We start from the raw sequence: 22,778 nt of genomic DNA, 5'->3' as shown, positions 1-22,778 counted from the left end.
CATGGCACATGTATACATATGTAACAAACCTGCACGTTGTGCACATGTACCCTAGAACTTAAAGCATTAAAAAAAAAAAGGTACAACTGTATTGAGACTTGTGTGGTAGGCATAAAAGGAGCAGTACACATTTTAATTTTAATGAGGTTTTTCTATTTTTGAGGACAGGTACTAGTAACTCTTCCCTATAATTATTTGGTCAGAGTCCAATAAAAGCCTATGTTAAAAAAAATACATACATTCATAAAGCAGCATTTTTAAAAATGTCAAGTAGTACCAGTGCCTAAAGTATTTTAAAATCACTTCTAGAACATCAAGGATAATACTGTTGATTCTGTATTTGGTTTATTAATACAATAGCTAAAAAAATCTGTTCCATTTTCTTAATCCAAATATTTTACTGAAAATTTTATATGATATAAAAAAGGGATCTTTTTTCCCTCTCTGGTAAGAAAAAAGATCACTCAATGCCAATACTAAAAATAAAATGTAAAAAAAATGAAACTTTCATGAATGCAACATGGAATGTTAAATGAAATTAGTGATTTGGGGTAGTAAATTCTCTTCCAACTATCCTCCCCACTCCTACAATGAGACAGAAACCTACATCCCTATTAGAATGGCTAAAATTAAAAGGACTGACACTATCCAGGTACAAGTGAAAACATGGAGCAGCTGAAACTGTTTACTACTGGTGAGAACACAAAGTGGCCTAACAACTTTGAAAAACTATTTGACAGTATCTATTAAAGTTAAATGTACACCCGTTCTAACACACAGGAATTCTAGTCCTAGATATACCCAACAGAAATGAGTGTGTACATCCATCAAAAGGGAGGCACAAGAATGTTCATAGAAGCTTTATTCATAATAGCCAAAATCTGCAAACACTTCAAATGGCTATTAAGAGTAAAATTAATGAATACATTATAGTATGGTCACACAACGGAAAATTAGACAGCAACAAAAAAGAACAACAAACATTGAGTGAAAGAAGCCAACTCTACCCATTTTAAAAAAAGTACATACCAAATGATTCTATTTACAAACTTAATCTATGGCATTAAGAGTTTGGAACAGTAGTTTACCTTTTTGGAGGAAATACTGACTCCGAGGGGTGTGAGAGAGCCTTCTGCTATGGGAAGTAATTACACGTGTCTATATGCAACTAAAAATTCAAAAGCTGCACACTTAATTACATGTAAGTTATATCTCAATAAAAATAATTTTAAAACACACCCTTTCCCTATTCTTCCAGTTTATTGGGTTTCTCTTGCTTTGACATCCTATTCCACCTAGTCTATATGCCTTTAACTTTAATTTGTTCCATATCTGGCTAATTCTGATTCATTTATCAGCAATAATGATATTTATACTAATTAACACAATAATATTAATAAAAGCAATAATAAAGCAACCAATACCTATTTGTGAGAACCCAAGTGAGTGTAACACACTATGCTACAGGTTTCATTTTTTTCTAATCCTTAAAACAATGCTACACACAGAAAAAATTAACCATATTTTACAGTTGAAAAAACTAAAGCTCACAGAAATTAAGTTGACCAACATCAACAAGCAAGTATCAGAGCTGATTTAAACTTAGGTCTACATTTAAAACTCATGCTGTTTCTACAATGCCATGGTGCCTCTCAAGACACAAGGCCACCCCTTCAGGGAGGCCTTGTTTTGACTTTGCAGGCATAGTTAGCTGCTCCTTTCTATGACACAAACAGCACTTCACACATACTTGTACTAAAGTATTTACTGCAGTGTACTCCAATTATCTTGATGTTCACGTTGACCGTGAGTTCCTGAAAAGGGTCTAATTCTTGTATATTATCTGAAACTTATAAATTTCATAAATTAATAAAAAATTTAATAGAAAGAACTCCATTTTTATTTCTAAAGGTTTTTAGAAAATGTGAAATATAGCACATCTTCAGAAAAATGCCTAAAACATAAATGTATAACTTAACACAGAGCTTAACCATCACCCAAATCAAGAAATAGAGAATTGCTAACATTTCATAAGATTCCTCCTCCATACAATTCTTAATCACAATCCACCCTTTCTCCTCAAAAGTAACTTGACTTGCGCAATAATTATTTACTAGCATGTCACAGCAGGTACTTCATTCATTTTCACTGCTGATTAGAATCCTACCGCATGACTATACCACTATTTATCCATTCCACCATTATCAGACACTGGATTGTTCCTAACTTTCCCCTGATGAACAATAGTGCTATGAATATTCCTGGAAATGTACTGTTGTAGACACCCCTAAGTTTCTCTAAGGTTTAAATCTAGAAGGAGGAATCCTGGGTCACAGAGCACATGTAACTGAAACTTTATACCAAACTATGCAAAAATTCTCTTTTCTCCATAACTGTAGTAACTTCAGTATTGAAAATTTTTTAATATTTTTGCCAGTCTGGTGGATGCACAATAGTTTGTCAGTGAAGTTTTAGTCTGCGTGTCCCTGATTACTAATGGTGCTGAGAACTTTCTCATATTAATTGGCTAATTTCCTTTGTGAAGAACGTCTTCAGATCTTTTGTACATTTAAAAAAAAAAGTCTATCTTTTCTTATTATATGAGAATTATTGATGTAGGCTAGATACCAGTACTTCACCAAATATATTTGTTGCCAATATCTCCTTATTCTGTGGCTTTTTATAGGCTATATGGTTTCCTTTGGTGAAGAGCTTTTAATTTTCATGTACTCAAATTTAGCAATCTCTTCCTTTAAAGGTCATTCTTCCCTAAATCTGCAGTCATAAAAATATTTTCCAATAATGTAGTTTTACTTTTTGCATCTACATTTACAATACATCTGGAATTGACATTTGAGTACAGTGTGATATACACGTACAATTTCACTTTCTTTGCATTTAGACACCAACTGACCTGCCACCGTTTATTGAAAAGAACTTCCTTTATTAATATGTGTCAAATGTTCATATACGTGTAGGTTTGTTTCTGTGCACCCTGTTCTATTTATCTAGCACTTAAAGTACAATATTGCCTAGAAATAGTGAATGCAGGCATTCTTGCTTGTCTTGTTTCTAATCTCAAAACTGTCAATATTTAACCATTAAGTATAATGTTTAATGTAGATTTTTGGTATATTTTTATATATGTATTTTTATATATATTTGGATATATTGATATTGGTACATACATTAATATAGATATTTAAGGAACAGGGTTTATTTTTCTGCTTTTTTGTTTGTTTGTTTTGAGACAGGGTCTTCTCTGTTGCCTAGGCTGGAGTGCAGTGGTGTGATCTCAGCTCACTGCAGCCTCAACTTGCCATAACAGGCAATCCTTCAACCTCAGCCTCCTGAGCAGTTGAGACAAGAGACACATGTTACTAGGTCTTTTTTTTTTATCTTTTATTTTTTTTGTAGAGATGAAGTCTCACCATGTTGCCCAGGCTGGTCTTGAAATCCTGGGCTCAAGCAATCCTCCCACCTCAGCCTCCCAAAGTGCTGGAATTACAGGTATGAGCCACCATGTCCAGCTGGAACAGGTACTGATACAGATATTTAAGGAAGTTCACTCCCTCTAGTTTTCTAAGAGTTACCAAAACGAAATTTGGATTTCATCAAAACTTTTCTCACATCTATTAAGATAACCATATTATTTTTTCTGTTTTTAATCTGTTAGTATAGTGAACCACATTTATTTCTAATGTTAAGTCAATCCTGCTTCCTTAGATTTTCATCCAACTTAGTCATAATGCATTGTTCTCTTTATATCTTTGTATCTCTCAATATCTTTATAAAAAGATATTGCTACTACCATTAAGGAGTTTTGTAATCCATATTCATTACTGATTGGAAAAAATCATAGGACAATCTCTTTCAGTTGAATTTCATGTCAAAGTTATACTATTACTGGTGTTCTTCCCACTCTGCACTTCCATCCTCTGAAAGCAGTTGTGCAAGACTGGAATTATTCCTTCATTTAATGTTTGGCAGAACTTGTTATGTACTTGAATTTGGTGCTTTCTTGTTTAATTTCTGTTTTTCTTTTTCTTTTTTTTTTTGAGATGGAGTTTTGCTCTGTCGCCCAGGCTGCTGGAGTGCAGTGGCACAATCTCGGCTCACTGCAACCTCTGCCTCCTGGGTTCAAGCGATTCTCCTGCCTCAGTCTCCCAAGTAGCTGGGATTACAGGTGCATGCCACCACGCCTGGCTAATTTTTGTATTTTTAGTAAAGATGGGGTTTCACCATGTTGGCCAGGCTGGTCTTGAACTCCTGACCTCAAGTGATCCACCTGCCTTGGCCTCCCAAAGTCCTGGGATTACTGGCATGAGCCACCACACCCAGCCTCTGATTTAATTTCTTAATGGTTATTAGGACTATTCAGGTATTCCGTTTCTTTTAAAAACAATTTTAGTAAATGATATTTACTAAGAATTTATTTCATTTGAACTTTTGAGTACATCTCGCATACAAAAGTTCACAATATTCTCTTACATGTTTAATACATGCTCCATCTATAGTTGTATATCTTTTTTATTTTTGATACTGGCTAACTGTATCAGAGTTACACTTTAAAAAAAAAAAAAACCTTCTGTCTGTTGATTTGCAGTGACACTCTTTTTCAGTCGCACCACAGGTTTGTCTATTAGTCTTTTTCCAAGAATTTTAGGCTTTATTGAAACTCTCCAGTGTGTGTATTTTCTGTTCCATTAATTCTTACTCTTACCTTTATTACGGTCTTTTTTTTCATTTTGGAGATTTATTTTGCTCTTATTTTTTGAACTTAAGAAAGATACTTAGCTTATTAATTTTTATTCTCCTTTCTGTTTCTAAAATATGCACTTAAGGCTAAACATTTCCCCCTAATCACTATTTTAAAGCTATATTCCACAAATTTCTATATGTGATGCTTTCATAATTGTTCAGTCAGTTATTTTTTCAATTTCTATTTTGATTTCTTCTTTGATCCATGAGGCATTTAGAAATATATTTCTGAATTTTAAACATAACAGAATTTTTATTGAAATTTTTGTTATAGATTTCTAACATAAAAATAAGGTCAGATAATATGTTCTGAATACTTTTAATAATTTAAAATGTGTTGAAACTTACTTTATGGCACAGCATATGAGCAATTTTTATAAATATACCATATGTATTAGATAAGAAGGTATACTCTACAGTTGTTGGGTATAAAGTTCTATATTTGTCCATTAACACAAATTTGTTAGTAGAGAAGTTCTATTTGATATGTATTTACTGATTTTTGTCCTTTTCTCCCTCAATTACAAAGAGAAGAATAGAAGTACAGATTTATCTAGTTTCCATGTTGTTTTCTATAAAATTTCCTTATATATTTTGAGGGCATATAATGTACTCATGCTTTTTGCCTCAAAATTTATTCTGTCTGGTATCAATAGATACAGGAACTTTCTTTTCAGTAGTGGTTTGCAGCACTTTTTATCCCCAGTCCTTCCCTACCCCAACTTTTCTTTATTCTTTTCTATATAGATATGTCACTTGTAACAGCACAGTACTGAATTTTTAAAATACTAATCTTTAGATCATTAGTACTCAATATAATTGCTGACTTATCTTGATTTATATTTATCTTATTTTGGACTTTCTAGTAGTTCCTTCCATACTCTACTGTCCTCTACTATCTTGCCTTCTATTTATATAAAATAGTCAAGATTAAAAAACATAAGTTAATCATTCTGTTTAGTGGTTTCACTCAGAAATTAAAACATGTATACTTAACTTTTCAAAGTTTAAAGTTAATTATTAATTTACCCTCCTTCTGGGAAATACAAAGGCCTTGGAAGAACTTATTTACCTCCCTTCCGGCTTATATACAATAACTGTCATGTACTGCAAATCTTTCTTTTTAACTCCAAAAGACATCATTTGTATTGGATTTAGAATTATTAAATTTGCCCATATATGCCTTGTTATTTGTTTATCCTTACAACTTCAGACTTTCCATCTGAAATCACTCTCCTTTTGCCTGAAGTACACCTGTAGCTTCTACTGTTTCAGTAAAGAAGTCAAACAGGTGTGAGTTTAACTGTTGTTATTCTTGTGAAGGAAATCTGGGTGTTTTCACCCTCTGTCTTTGATGGTCTGTAGTTTCACTATGATGTGTTTAGGTGTAAGTTTCTTTTTAATTTGTTTTCTTGAGAATTTGTGGACTAGTATCTTTGATCAGTTCAATTAAAGGCATTACACTTAAAGATTGTTTTTGTCCTATTTTCTCTACTTCTTTTATTTATGACCAAAAACAGACAGCTTTTTTCCTTTTATTCTGCATGTCTCAACTTCTTTTTTTTTCATCTTTTCCTTCCCTGCTGTATCCTGAATAATTCTTCTGACTTACCTTCCTCTTCACTAATTCTATCTTCATTTGTATGTCCAATCTGCTACTAGTATGTATACTGAGTTTTTAATTTTGGTTATGTTTAATTTCATTTCTAAAATTTATATCCTAATATTTCACAAATCTACAGGCTATTTTAAATAATTCCATTTTGAAAGTCTGCATTTATGTTTTTAAAAATAGTAAACAGAGCTTTAAAAACAATAATCTATATCTGACCACTCTAATATCCAAGAAGTCTTACAGGCCTCTTTCTACTGTCTGTTGTTTCAGTTATTTCTCATTCATGTCATATTTTCTTATATATCTGGCCATCTTTGACTTGTGTACTAATTGCTGACTTTGAAAAAAATATTTGCAATAATAATTAGAGACCTGGAATGAAAAAGCCCGTCTCCAGAAAATTATATGATTTTCAGTACTTTTTTTTTTGAGATGGAGTTTCATTCTTGTTGCCCAGGCTGGAGTGCAATGGCACAATCTCAGCTCACCACAACCTCTGCCTCCCGGGTTCAAGCAATTCTCCTGCCTCAGCCTCCCGAGTAGCTGAGATTACAGGTGTATGCTACCATGTCCGGCTAATTTTGTATTTTTAGTAGAGATGGGGTTTCTCCATGTTGGTCAGACTGATCTCAAACTCCCAACCTCAGGTGATCTGCCCACCTTGGCCTCCCAAAGTGCTGGGATTACAGGCGTGAGCCACCATGCCAGGCCGATTTTCACTACTTTCTTAATAGCCTTTCTCCAAAATATTCTGTCTCTTGTTTTAACTTACATAAAGTAATAAGAGTATCTCTGGGATATTTTATTGAAGCCAAATTCCTTCCAAATGGTCATTAAGTAGCTAAGTGAGGACTGGAAACCAGGTAGTCTTCTCCATTTTCACTCTGCAACATACACTCACGCTGACTTTCACATTTTCTGAGGTTATAGAACCTATAACAATAGCACATACTCAGGTCAGGCGAGGTGGCTCACACCTGTAATCTCAACACTTCGGGAGGTTGAAGTGGGCAGATCACTTGAGGTCAGGAGTTCGAGACCAGCCTGGCCAACATGGTGAAACCCCGTCTCTACTAAAAACACAAAAATTAGCTGGGTGTGGTAGCACACGCCTGTAATCCCAGCTACTTGGGAGGCTGAGGTGAGAGGATCACTTGAACCCAGGAAGCGGAGGCTGCGGCGAGCCAAGATTGCGCCACTGTGCTCCAGCCTGGGCAACAGAGTGAGACTCCATCTCAAAACAAAAACAAAAAAGCAGATACTGAGAATGATGACTATGTAGACTGACAGATGGCCATCCTTTCAACCAACTAAAAAATAATAATGAATTCACCTCTTATAAATATAAATATTAGGCTGAGCATGATGGCTCACGCCTGTAATCCCAGAACTTTGGGAGGCCTGGGAGGCCAAGGCAAGTAGATTACTTGAGGCCAGGAATTTGAGACCAGCCTGGCTAACATGGTGAAACCCTGTCTCTACTAAAAATACAAAAATTAGTTGGGTGTGGTGATACATGCCTGTAGTCTCAGCTAGTTGGGAGGTGGAAGCAGGTGAACCCCTTGAACCCAGGAGGCAGAGGTTGCAACGCGCCGAGATCACACCACTGCACTCCAGCCTGGGAGACAGAGTGAGACTCCATCTCAAAACAAAAACAAAAACAAAGCACAAGTATATATATGTGTGTGTGTGTGTGTGTGTATAAAAAAATGTAAGTATTTATAGTATACCTATCTGTTATACAACACATTGTATTTAGGGATAAAAACATGAAAAGACATTGTTCCCTATCATTCCTTTCTTTTAAAAAGGCTATTGTCTAGGGAGAAGCCAAGTGTTCAAACAAAAATTATAATACAGTAAAATAACTACATATAATGAAGTCAGAGGGATACCTGAGAATAAGCTATGGGGTCAGACTATCTGTCAAGCCTGGCACCACCATTTACTAGCTGTATAACACTGGGCACGATACTTAACTTCCAATGATTCAGTTTCTCTAATGGAGAAAGGCATGAAAGTGATAAAGTACTTAAGACTGAAGCAAAAGAGTGCTATAATATTCTCTTCATATGAAAAGAAAAAAACATACTAATGCGTTTCGGAAATGCTTTTAGCCATCAAAGCAAATAAAAAAGAATTTCCTAAAGCTCAACCCCAAAAGAAAAACTAATGACATTCCAACCTGGTTGAAAAAAGTCTGTCATATCTTTCTTCCAATCTTTTCATTTTGGAAGTAGTCACAGTCTCACAATAATTCGAGTGAATATAATAACTCTTCCATCAAGTAATTATATAACCATGGTAAGTTCCTTAAATTCCAGGGACTTCAGTTTCCCATCTACTGGAAATTTCACATTAGATGATCTCTCGTGTAAGTACATAGGTTTACTTTCTCCTGCTAATGCAATGGAATATTATCCCTGAATAAATTAGTGTTCTGCCCTTAACCTCTAATTTGTCCACAAAATGCAAGTACTATCATCATTGATAAGGCGTTATCTTTTTGATATACCTGGTTCATTAATGTTGTGATATAATAAAGCAAATTTTATGTTGCTTCAGTCATTAAAATGAAATTATATATACAAATCTACAAATAAATATTTTATAAGTATCTACAAAACAAATACAGAATTGCTACATCAACTATATTGAATACAGCCAAGAGCCAAGAAAAAAATCTGAGAAGTCAAAATACACAGAACAACTATGCCCTAAAATGTACAATCTATAGATGTCTATAGATGCTTTCTTTGCTCAAAGTTTATTTACTCCAATTTGTAGGTACTGTTGTAGAGATTAGTAAAATGAGCATTATCTAGAAGTAACAGCTGAGATCAACAGATAGATAATCAGATATGAACTAAATAAACAAACACATTGCATCATGGCATCACTATGGGTACGGGGCAGGGGTGTCACATCCATGTTATAGCTAATCATAAAGAAAAAGGCTATGCTGACATATTTATTAAGGCAGAAGTGACTAAAAGAAAAAAGATTTTTTTCAGGAAAATTAAAATTTAAAAAGGGTTATGCTCAAAGCAGTAAGAAAAAGTTATCTTTAAATATCACTAATGAAGAACAAATCTTTCTCTAATTTCGTCAGATAAAAGCAAATGCATGTAAAATAATTTTTTCAATACCACAATGAAGTATATATCAGGAGATACTAGACATACTTTTTACTTTTACCTTAAGTACACAACAAAAAGCCACTTCTTTGAAGCACTTAATTTCATTCTACTTCTTAGTTGATAAAAGCAGATTTTATAGAGCTTTTTATCACAGCTGGTTGTATTAAGGAGATGATAGAATCATTTCTATGAATATGATTTTCTCTATTTCAAGAATTAGAAAACAAAGTAAACCATTTACTTTTCTATAAAAACAAATCCATCTAAGATGGCTTTTAATATTTCTTTGACAAGATAAACTGACAATTTTGCCTTTAACTGCCTAATTAAATAAGTACCAAACTTAAAAGCTAAGTTTTCTATTGTTCATCAAGGTCACATGATTATTCTGTAAAGCTAAGTAGACTTGTGGCATGAAGGTCAGCAAACTATATTAGCAAGCTTGTTGGCTTAAAAAATGCAAACAAAGAGACAGAAACAAATACAGAAATGAAACTCATTTTAAAATAAAAAATATTTAACATTAAAAAAATCTCAGCATTTTGTATTTGCAAAGCCACTTCTGAATGACAAAAAACTAAAATTTACACCACTTAAAACATAAGAAAGACACATGAGAGTAACCATGCTACACTAAGAAGACTTAATATGGATTATGAGTGCTATTTAAAGCTTATGCTACTTAGGGAGAGTTGAGGACTATGGTTTCCAATTCTTTTGTGAAACACTCTTAGAAAAGAATGAAATCAGTCAATTTATAATAATTTATTTAACTGCCCAGGTGAACACTTTCTATGAGGCATTTCACTATCTCAAAAGAACATATATACCACTTATCAACACGAATATTCAAAAAGCCAAGAATAAAGGTTATTGTGAAAATAGGGAATTTAATTCAACAAAATCTAAGTGTCAGAAAAAATATATAAATGCAAGTATCAGTTTCAGTCAATATTTCTTTGTCATCATTATTAAATAATACTTTTATTTTAAAAGAATATATAACCTTAAAAGAGTAGACATAATTATATAGTGTTTAAAAATCTGAAAGGAAAACAAAAGATTATTTAAACATATTCAAATATTTGCTACAATTTCAAATAATAAAAGATCAATTTATATCTACATCTCATTGACCGATTGTTTAATGCCTAAATCATAGCTGTCAAATGCCTAATAAATATAACTCTAAAAATATCATACATTTTCATGACAAAAATTAATCACACACAAATACATCTAACAACAAGAAGAAACTAAGGTATTTCAAAAACTATACTTGAGTAGAAAGCTTCACTTTAGTCACAGTCTGAGATAAATTTAGGAATTTAAGATAAAAACATTAAGATAATAAAGTGGTGAAATTAAAGCTTACATTAAACATCAACTTTAATACAGCTACCATTCTGCAAAAAATGAACAAATATCAATATTAATATCTGGGTTTCATTTGGTAAACCCTCAGAGAAATGGGTTTGTTTATATAATTTTGTGTTTATCTCAAGTCTAGAAGGGCTTTAATTTTATCAAAGGGTCATAATATTTCTATAATTAAAGCAAAAATTTATGCCGTAAGCACTCAAGATTCCCACTTTACTGAATCATTACTTCTCAAGTTTTAGCTGAAGAGACTCTAAGAGAAAATATGGAAAAGCCAAGCTGTTTAGCAGCAGTTACTGAAACCTAAGCTTTCACTACAGAATTGTTTTGTTCAAATGAAAGCAGCTTTAAAACGTTAAAATGCCTGGTTTATTTTAATTAAAAGTCTGCAAGAAATTAGAACTGCAAGATTAAACACACAAACCTGGCAATGAAGGAGAAAGTTCATTGTATCCTCCAAATGAAGCATTCCGAACAAGCTTTCGGCCATCAATCCGTGGAGGAAATAAAACAGACGAAACCCCAGTACATGAAGAAAATCTACGTTGTTGTGAGCTCTCTTCTTTCATAGCTCAGAAGGTCTATTTAATGTATATGCTCACCCAGAGGCTAATCAGACCAATATGGCAAAGACAGGCTTTTCTCTCACATCCAACTGTAGCAAAACCCACCACCACAAACAAAGAACACACACATTTAACAGCAAAGGAGAAGGACCAAAGACTGTCAAATCAGCAGTAAACAGATAGAGAAAGCCTGACAGAAAAAGCATTAAACCATGCTGCTAATTTTTAAAAAAATGAACTGATAAACACTAAAGGCTATTCTACTAATGTTTTCCCTTTTTATCAAGCCACCCTGCACTGAATTGCTGCTTTAGGAAAATAAAGCAAGATCAATACTTAGCAATTCAAGATGAAGTAACAAAGTCATTTTCTCTTCTTAAAAATGCAATCCTTTTATCACATCCATTATGTTTTTGTAGTATCCGGCCACACTTCCCACCTCTTCTGAGTCCTTCCTTCCCAGCTTTTACTTACTTCAAAGATGGATATAAATGTAATGCTTTTTATCTTCCCTGAAGCTTCTAGATTTATATCTAATCTACAGCTTGCCTCAGCCATGATTAAAAATTCATAAAGAAAGATACTCTTTCAAGCACAATGTTGATGGATTCCAACAGTTAAAGCAGAGAATAAACATTTAAGTTTTGCCTCCAGCAGGTATATGAGTCATTAAGGCGGTGGTAGCGCAAACCAATCAACAGAGGAGATTAAAATGACACCATAATGCTGTATGCTCTAACATGTTCCTTGAAACAAATACGAGCTGCTACTGTTCCTCTTAATTATATTTAAACTGTTCAAAATATACAATCTATCAATGAGTCTTTCCGGCTTATAATTTTTTTTTTAAAAAGTAACTTTATTATCACAGTGACAAATGTACTATGTTTAAAACTAAGCGACTAGTATTGACATCACGTCATTAAATCTAACAGGTACTTTCCTATCCTTATAATGATACCATCTCTTTATACCTAATCTTTAAAATTCCAAAGAATTCTCTCCCAATTATACTAAAATCCATATACCTTACCCTACCTTAATTCAAATTTAAAAGCTCTAATCAGTTGCTCTCTCTATATGCTGTAGATTGATTTTTTTGGTTATAATTATTTCTTTCAATCTGAAAATACACCCACTCAGCTGGACAACAACCAACTGCGTTAAAATTTACTTCGTGGTTCGTTTTCATAGGTATCTTACCACAAGATCTCAGTTTCCTTCCTTACTATGCATACACTTCAAGGCTGGTTCTCTATTCATGCACAAGATCTCATATAATCTAAGACTTTGTCCTTACCAGAAAGGACACACAAAAAAAACAAAACTCAATTTCTTTCTTTCTTTTTTTTCTTTTTTGAGATGGAGTCTCACTGTCACCCAGGCTAGAGTGCAGTGGCACAATCTCGGCTCACTGCCACCTCTACCTCCCGGGTTCAAGTGATTCTCCTGCCTCAGCCTCCCAAGTAGCTGGAACTACAGGCACCTGCCACCATGCCTGGCTAATTTTTGTATTTTTAGTAGAGATGAGGTTTCGCCATGTTGGGCAGACTGGTCTCACACTCCTGACCCAGGTGATCTGTCCACCTTAGTGTCCCAAAGTGCTAGGACTGTAGGTGTGAGCCACCACACCAGGCAAAACTCAGTTTCTTGCATATGACATATTCTTCCTTGGGCAAAGGCATTTCAAAATCAATTAGTGGAGAATAAGTTTACCACTAATACCCATAATTGCAGCAAGTTTGTGGGTTTTAGGGGTTGGTTTGGTTATTATTTTTTGCTTTTCTCCATATCATAAAATGTACATTATCATTAACTGTAGACAACAAATAATTATAATTCATGCAATGCTGCTTGCCTTTAAAAGCATAAAGAATGTCACAAACAGCATTATACTAGTATAACAGTTAAGCAGGATTTGAAATTAAACTGCATTCAAATCTCTGTTTTATCTTTCCTAGAAATACTTAAACAGTTTACTTAATTTCTCTGGGTCTTTGTTTTCTCATCTATAAAATGCTAATAGTAGTATTGATATTATAGGATTGTTACGAGGATTAAACGAGATGATACATATAAACTCTTAAAAGAGTCTAGGTTAAAATGGCAAAATGAAGATACTGAACAAATGTGTTCCCTCCTAAAACTCAAGTAAAATCAAGAAAAGGGGTATTTTAAAAAAATAAACAAATATGTATATATATCCCAAAAGTATGTATCCAGGAGAGGATATATTAACAACATAAATTTGACACTGCAAACCTTGAGATGAACAAGTAGTCATGGTCTTGCAGATCCAAGAAAGCCAAATCAAAACCAGCAGTAGTAAAAACTGAGAGTCAACCCTATTTACACCAAAGGACCCTTCTGCACATAATTCACAGCACCAAGCTCCTCTGGATCACGAATCAGATAGGCTATTGATGTCAACAACAATACTGGAAGCAGGCCAAAAATATAACCAATATCTTCAAAATATGAAAGAAAACTAGTTTCAATTTAGAATTCCATACCCAGCCAAATTATCAATTATATATTAGAGTAAAATAAAGATATCTTTAGACATGCAAGGTCTCAAAATTTTAACTTCTATGTACCTCTTAAAATAATTTACTACAGCAGACCCTTCTCAGCTGGGGTTCTGCAATACAATTAAGCCTAATGTACTAAGGCATCCATTGTTCAAGATGAATTAAATTTATCTCCCATGCATCTATAATGTTTCCAACCATGCACTGTATCTTTGGGAAAACAGAGAAAATATTCCTATAGGATTTACTTCTGTCATGAGACCCCAGTTAAGAAAGGCTGTACTAGAAGATAAAACTGTACTAAAACATGATAAATCAAGAATGCATGGGGTATAGAAACAGGACGTTCAATATAAAAGAGATGTCATTACCAAAAAGTCCCCCTGCCACTGCACCTTGTTTTTTTTTTGTTTTTACATTTTATTATTTTTTTCCATAGGTAGTATTTTATTTATTTATTTATTTATTTATTTATTTATTTATTATTATACTTTATGTTCTAGGGTACATGTGCACAACGTGCAGGTTTGTTACATATGTATACATGTGCCACGTTGGTGTGCTGCACCCATTAACTGGTCATTTACATTAGGTATATCTCCTAATGCTATCCCTCCCCACTCCCCCCACCTCACAACAGGCCCCGGTGTATGATGGTCCCCTTCCTGTGTCCAAGTGTTCTCATTGTTCAATTCCCACCTATGAGTGAGAACATGCATGCACCATCTTTTTTGACACATGGGCAAACTGCTTGGGTGAGCTCTGCCCAAGTTCTTTGTTGACACTGGCTTGTGTGTCTGACTGTATGCTGATAAAACTTCTTTTCTTCCAAGCTGATGTTTGGATCAGTTGAGAATACTTCCAAAACAAGGAAGCATTCTACTTTTTACTTATTCCTGGTAGAACATGGTGAGCTAAAAAGCAGAATATACCTCTCCTGGTCATATTCCTGCCAGGTGTCCAGTAACTAAACCACAAGCAATAATGAATCCTGTATTTCCCAAGACCCACTAATTATCTTGTCAAATGCTTTCTTCAGACGACTTTTGTTAAACTCTCAAATAAATCATTAACAAACTATGGCTCAGAGACTCTTGCTCAGTTTATCTTCCAGCAATGTTGCCCTTTCCTTACCCAACCAGGTTTGGGCTTGCTACTGTTAAATAAGCAGGAGGCCAATGGCCTGAGGCTACCTCTGTACTTTTAGTTCCCAATAATGAACTACAAGCTAACTTTGGTATGTAAATGAACAGAAACCTAACTTAGGAATCTAATATTTGTAACAAATAGGCAGATCTTTGCCAATCACAAGCAGGTGAGCTTCAGACAATCACAGGCAACAAACTAATCAGATCACGTTCAAATAAGGCAGAAGCCCAGCTGTAGCCAATCAAGCTACTTCTGTATTTCTGAGTTCTGTCTATAAATATTCACTGCTTATGTTTCAGAGTGGTGCTCTCTGGACCTCTTCTGGTTTTGAGTGTTGCACAATCCATGAATCGTTCTCACTCAAACTCTGTTAAATTTAATTTGTCTAAAGTTTTTCTTCAAACACACTCTAAATAGTGTTTAAAGAAATAACCATAAATTGTCTAGATATGCACACATGATGGTAACATTACTAGAAAAAAACAAAAGGCACACAAAAGTGAGGATTCTGGTTACCTGGAGCACGTAGAGGGCATATAAAGGGGAAGAGATAAGGATCAGGAGATATATATAAGATCTCCTCTAAATCTGGGATGCTGGGTATGTAAGTATTGGTTTTATTATTATTATTTAACTGTAAATGCATTTTATATACTCTTCAGACTGCATGAAACATTTCACAGTACATATACATGTAAATGTCTTTTTCTTAAAACAAAGTTCTCAGATTGTTGCCGGATACATAGAAAACATTTCAATGTAAGCTATTATTATGTCCAGGATCTTCATTCAACAGTTCAGAAAAGGCAGGTAAGAAAAACAAAATATTTCTAAATACAATAATAGCAGGATTTATTTTCCCTTCCCTGATAGCCACCTGTTACCACTTTATGCTTCCTTCTACTCTTTGAGTAATCCTAACTCAAACCAGTCATCTGTACTCCTTCTCCCACAAGATGTAATCACTGGTGTTTAATTATTTAGAAATTCAAGTAAGAGTGCCATCTTTCTTACCTCATCTGAATGGTGGTAAAATAAATGTGGTTTAGCCAAAGATGTACCATAGGTTACACCAACTTCATAAAGCTTCCATTAACATTCTTCATGTTAAAGGTTTTACAATATTTGGTAAGCTCAAAATATCTGGGAAACTACTTGGCAAACTAAAAAAGTATTATTTCAAGAGAAGCAGTGGAAACATTATATGATAGCATATTTCTGGATCCTAAATCTGTTTAATTATTCTCTACAACCTACCTTGCCTATACATCACAGACTCATGAGGATGAAATTATATATATGTATACTCACACATATGTGTATATGTGTATTGTTTTGATCAATTTGATCATTTATGTCACATAAATGTAAAGTAGTAATAAAATAGTTATATTTCAAATCTATAATTCAAAGAAAACCATTATATTACAATAATCTCAAGACAGGATGTAATTGCTATAGACTAATTTCACAAGGGAAACACAAATACTCTTTTCTTCAATAATAATAAAAAAAAACTACTAAAAATTTTAATGGCAATTGTTCATTCAAAACCAAAATCTAGATCACTCTAAAAAGCTAAAGATGTATTTTTAAAACATTATATATACCTTTGTGATTTCAATTTAATTTCAGAATTACTTATAATCACTACAGATTTTTGTAATTTTAAAGTAATACTAAGGACAAAAGAGCATCAATGTTGCAAGATCATCATGACAGTTTTAAGCTACGTGAGGCATTTATGTTAGAAACAGATTCTGGTCTTGGGATAAACATGTACTTATTTAAAAGTGTTTTTCAGGATACAAGTCACCACACATTGTTAAGTTGAAAAATCAATTTGGTGGGTCACAAACAGTGCTTTTAAAAATTAAATGGGTCAGGATAGAAAATATCAAAGTGCATCCTACTCTGATATTAAAGGGCAAATTGTTTCATGTTGTTTTAGGCTTTTTACATAACTATTTACTATGTTTTGGGTAGTGATATAAAATATATGTCTTACAAGAGACCATGGTCCAAATTAGAAAACACTGATGTAAATGATATCTTTCTTCTGAAATTCCTTAATTTTAAAAAATAAATAATTACAAAATGTTATTACCACCTTGCCACTGAAGAGACCAACTACATATATCTTATATGGTCTAGTGGCTCTTTCCATTTGAAAATGGTAGACAAACAAAGGCAAATACCATAAAAGGTCATAAGAGTTTCTGGAATCTGCTAAATGCCCACAGAAAATGCCCAGCCTACATTTCTTTCTGTTAAGATAAAAGATGCAGACTGGGGAAGATACCTCATTGGACAATTGGAACTTTAATGGGTTATCTGGACAAATTCCAGACCATCTCTATTTAAGAAAAAAAAAATGAATGGCAAACATAGCTGATATTCTGAAATAACCTAATTAGTATTTGGAAAAACCCCTTTAAATTCTATAAAATTCTATGTGCACACTCATGATAGAAAACACTGAATTACATTAGTATGAAATCACTGTAAGAGTTACACATTTTATCTTGAATCTCAAGATAATAAACCTAGGCTTTAAGAGATTTTAAAATCCTTAAAGCAGCAGGACAAGTTCGAGAAAGATCAAAACATTAAGAACAAAAATCAACCAACAAGAATTTAAGAAAGTACTATGTCCAGACACACAGAGAACCACCACTCTATAAAATGAGTATCTGAAGACTGTTGTACACAAATTCAGCAGTAAGTTCCCTTACAGAACATGTGAGTCAAATAAGAATATATTCTTATTTGACATATTAGAGCAGCTCAGGCTTAGTAAACAAGTCTATTCATAACATTAAAATGATCTGTAAATCAAGATGGAGCACATAAACCAAAATGGGAGCATATAAATTAAGATGGGAGATAATGAACTTTGCTTTAAAATAGAAAACACAACAATAAGGCTCTCCGTCAATTTCTATCCTCTAATAGGGCAAAGTAGTTTCTTAGCTGTAGTTAGCAAAATCTTACTAACATTACTAATAATTACATGGCTGAAAATTATACCAAGCAATCTTATTGTCCTACATTTCCTCAGAAAACACTGCTGTAGATTCTCCATTATCAGCATTAAATATGTTCTCAACATGAAAGCACTTATAAATACACATACAAAAATAAAAGGATAGCTTAAAACAATTTTAGATAGCATTCTTGTCCATGTACCTACATTCATTGCAAGAAGTGTAAGACCGTACTTTCCTCTGGATAAAAAATTCTTTATAATTTCATATATATAATTAAAATCATCCAATAAAAATTAAGTGAGCACCTACTATGTGCTGGGAACTATGTTAGGCACAGCTATGTTAGGCACCTTAGCTTCCGCTCTTACTGAGCTTTCAATGTGAATGAGTACATGTTCATTATATGTTGACTGAAACACAGAGACACTATTCCCACAAAGTATTAAATGTTATATGAAATGCTTAGTCTATTCACAGGTTTGTGAATAGACTATTTACAAAAATCTATTTATAACTAAAAATGTACTAAACTAATAGTACCTATCCATGCAACCATCACAATACTACCTCATAATTAAATAATATAATTTTAATGAGTGTTCTGTGTATGTTCTCAATAAATTCAAACAACAATGTGACATACAAAAGGAGTGTCCTTGTTTTATGTATAAAGTAATCTGGATGAGAGGCACATATTCAAGGTCACACAGTAAATGTGCAACAGAGACAAGATTAGAATTCAGCCATGGGAATAGTGCTTACTGTCTCTCTCCTTTCCCTAAGTCAGCCAACACAAATGCCAGCATCAAGCATTTTTTTGTAAGGTGAGATTCACAGACAAGTGTTTTTTTTTTAAAAAAAGATGGTACCAGCTGTGACCTGGCTGTAGCCTTACTGATTCATGGTCTAGAGGGAGTCGTGCCTGCTCAGAAACTCACCTGGTAAAAACCATGCCCACTAGCACCCCTGGTAACAAGCCTGCTGACTTCCAACACAACCACAGCTCCTCAAACAGCCATGACCCCAGCTGCAGCCCCACTCTAGACCTCAAAGACAATCCTGTCCCTTGAATAACCTGTCTGCAGAACACAGTGGTAATACACCCAACCACATTCCTCTTAATGGACCTACCATCTACAGAATTGACTGAGGCCCTTCTGAATGTGGCCCTATATTGTGATTCCAACCCTGCTCTACCGCAGTTCAGAGATAGGCTTGTCTGACCAAGAACCAGGCAGGAACCACATCCACCAATGCCCTAGGTAACAGGCTCACCAATAGCAGATGCAACAGAACCAGCTCCAGTCCCACTCAATCACAATGTCAGAGGTAGTACCATGAGTCCAGAAAAATGGCAACAGGAGGTCTTTATCTGTTGAATTCAGTCTCCAAGGACTGGAGGAGGTATCTGCTCCTTCAAATGCAGACACTAACGTAAGTCAGAAAAACAAGACATCACCAAAAAGGCAAATAAAGCTCTGTAACCAACTCTAAATAAGCATCATGAACTGCTTCACAAATAATTCAAATGATTTTCTTAAAGAAGCTCAGTGAGCTACAAGAGAATACAGATAGAAAATCTAACAAAATCAGGAAAACACTGTAAGACTATCTACAACATTTTTCAGTGGAAACCTTGCAGGCCACAACAGAGTAGAATGATACATTCAATGTACTGAAAGAAAATGTTGCCAGCCAAGAACACTTTAAAATGTGAAACTGTCCTTTAAGAATGAAAGGTAAAGACTTTCCCAGACAAACAAAAAATGAGGGGAGCTCATTCCCACTACACTTACCTTACAATAAGTGCAGAGTTCTTCAAGTTAAAAATGAAAAGATGCTAAACAACAACATAAAAGCATATGAAAGTATAAATCTGAATGCTAAAGGTAAACATAAAGACAAACACAGGATATGATAATTCTGTAATGGTAGTAAATAAATCACTTTTATTACTAGTATATAAATTAGAAGACAGAAGTAGAATAACTATAATGACATAAACTTATTAATAGGAACACAATACAGAAAGAAGTAAAATGTGACATTAATTACATAAGTATGAGGTGGGGGGAGGTAAAATGTGGAGTATCTAAAGACAGCTGAAATTTGTTATCAGCTTAAAATAGACTGTGATTACTATATAATGTTTTATGTGAATACCACAGTAATCACCCACAAAAAATGCACAATTGGTTAAAAAGCTAAAGAGAAAAGAAAACACACCACTGCCAAAAAAAAAAAAAAAAAAAAAAAAAAAACCCCACAAAGAAAGAAAATGAGAGAAAGGAAGAAGAGAACTACAAAACACACAGAAATCAATGAACAATAGGGCAAGAATAAGTTATTACTTATCAATAATTATTTTAAAGTTAAATGGACTAAACTTCCTAATCAAAAGAAATAGAGTCACTGAATGAATAAAAAACAAGACCCAACTATATGCTGTTTACAAGAAAATCAATTTAGATTTTAAAATATGCATGGGCTGAAAGGGCAGTGGTGGAGAAAGATATTCTATGCAAAGAGTAGAAGTGGCTATATATGTATCAGGAAAAATGGACTATAAGTCAAAAACTGTCACAGAGACAAAGGCCATTATAATAAAATCGCTAATTCAATAGGAAGACAGAACTACACATATATATGCACCCAACTTCAAAGCACCTAAATATATAAAGCAAACATGGACAGATCTGAAGAAAGAAAAAGAGCAATACGATAATGGCAATTCAATACCCCACTTTTTTTTAGTGGACAGATTGTCCAAACAGAAAATAAAAGGAAAAGAAGTGAACAACATTACAGACCAAATGGACCCAACAGACACATAGAATTTCCCCAACAGCAGAAGAATACATATTCTTCTCAAGTGAAAATGAAACATTCTTCAGGAAAGATCCCGTGTCAGGTAACAAAAAAAGTCTTAAAAAATTTAAACTATCAAAATAATATCAAGTCTCTTTTCTTTTTTTTTTTTTTTTTGAGACGGAGTCTCGCTCTGTCGCCCAGGCTGGAGTGCAGTGGCGCGATCTCGGCTCACTGCAAGCTCCGCCTCCCGGGTTCACGCCATTCTCCTGCCTCAGCCTCCCGAGTAGCTGGGACTACAGGCGCCCACAACCGCGCCCGGCTAATTTTTTGTATTTTTAGTAGAGACGGGGTTTCACCGTGGTCTCGATCTCCTGACCTTGTGATCCGCCCGCCTCGGCCTCCCAAAGTGCTGGGATTACAGGCGTGAGCCACCGCGCCCGGCCATCAAGTCTCTTTTCTTATCACAAAAGAATGAAACAGTAAATAATCAAGTAAAAGTTGATTATTACTTACTGTTAAGTAATCAATAACAGTAAGAAAACAGAAAAATCACAAATAGATGAAAACTAACACTAGAACAATCATTAGGTCAAAAAGGAATTAAAAGAGAAATTTTAAAAACGTCTCAAGACAAACAAAAAACACAACTTACTAAAATTTGTGGAATGTAGCAAGAGCAGTACAAAAACGGAAGTTCATGGTGATAAAGACTACATTTAAAAAGGAATCACTGGCTGGGTGCAGTGGCTTATGACTGTAATCCCAAAACTTTGGGAGGCAGGAGAATTGCTTGAGCTCAGGAGTTCAAAACCAGCCAGGGCAACCCAGCAGGACCCTGTGTCTACAAAAAGTTTTAAAAATTAGCCGGGTGTGGAGGCACATGCCTGTAGTCTCAGCTACTTGGGACACTGAAGCAGAAAGAATGCTTGATCCCAGGAGTTTAAAGAAGCAGTGAGATGTGATCATGCCACTGCATTCCAGCCTGGACAATAGAATGAGATCTTGTCTAAAAAGAAAAAAAAAAAAGAAAAGAAAAGAAAAAGAAAGAAAACTCAAATAACCTACCATTATACTTCAAGTAACTAGAAAAAGAACAATAAACTAAGCCCAAAATTAGCAGAAGAATAAAAATTAGAGCAGAAATAAATAAAAGAGAGAATAGAAAAACAATACAGAAAGGAGTTTTTTGAAAAGATAAAATCGGCCGGGCGCGGTGGCTCAAGCCTGTAATCCCAGCACTTTGGGAGGCCGAGACGGGCGGATCACTAGGTCAGGAGATCGAGACCATCCTGGCGAACACGGTGAAACCCCGTCTCTACTAAAAAATACAAAAAACTAGCCAGGCGAGGCGGCGGGCGCCTGTAGTCCCAGCTACTCGGGAGGCTGAGGCAGGAGAATGGCGTAAACCCGGGGGGCGGAGCTTGCAGTGAGCTGAGATCCGGCCACTGCACTCCAGCCCGGGCGACAGAGCCAGACTCCGTCTCAAAAAAAAAAAAAAAAAAAAAGAAAAGAAAAGATAAAATCAACAAACTCTTAGCGAGACTAAGAAAAAAAGAGAAGATTCACATAAAATCAGAAGAAATAGATATTACAACTATGAACAACTATACACATAATGTATACTTAATAAAATATTGGCAAGCAGAATTCAACAGCACACTGAAAGAATCATACACTATGGTCAAATGGCATGCAAGGATGGTTCAACATACACAAAGCAATCAATGTTATACACCTCATTAACAGGATGAAAGATAAAACCATGTGATCACTTTAGTAAATGCGGAAAAAGCATCCGAAAAAAATTCAACATCTATTCATAACAAAAACTCTCA

The 22,778-nt window shown here is 34.4% G+C and overlaps 1 protein-coding gene across 13 annotated transcripts in view; it reads right to left on the bottom strand.

The window, feature by feature from the left end:
* The window catches only part of LOC105473327 (oxysterol binding protein like 8), a 214,553-nt gene that overhangs the window by 63,504 nt on the left and 128,271 nt on the right, over window positions 1–22,778 (bottom strand). The window contains exon 1 of one of the 13 annotated variants that reach the window (XM_024790181.2): window positions 11,321–12,826. The exons of the other annotated variants lie outside the window; for them this stretch is intronic. Within the exon in view, the coding sequence (XP_024645949.1) occupies window positions 11,321–11,465 (145 nt within the window). The 5' untranslated portion in view covers window positions 11,466–12,826. Of the gene's footprint in view, window positions 1–11,320; window positions 12,827–22,778 lie in introns of those variants that run through there. 13 annotated transcript variants of the gene reach the window in all.

Source organism: Macaca nemestrina, chromosome 10 (genome assembly GCF_043159975.1).
Source record: "Macaca nemestrina isolate mMacNem1 chromosome 10, mMacNem.hap1, whole genome shotgun sequence".
Taxonomy (NCBI): Eukaryota; Metazoa; Chordata; class Mammalia; order Primates; family Cercopithecidae; genus Macaca; species Macaca nemestrina.
The sequence above is the reverse complement of the archived record's forward strand: the minus strand, read 5'-3'. Positions and strand labels throughout refer to the sequence as shown.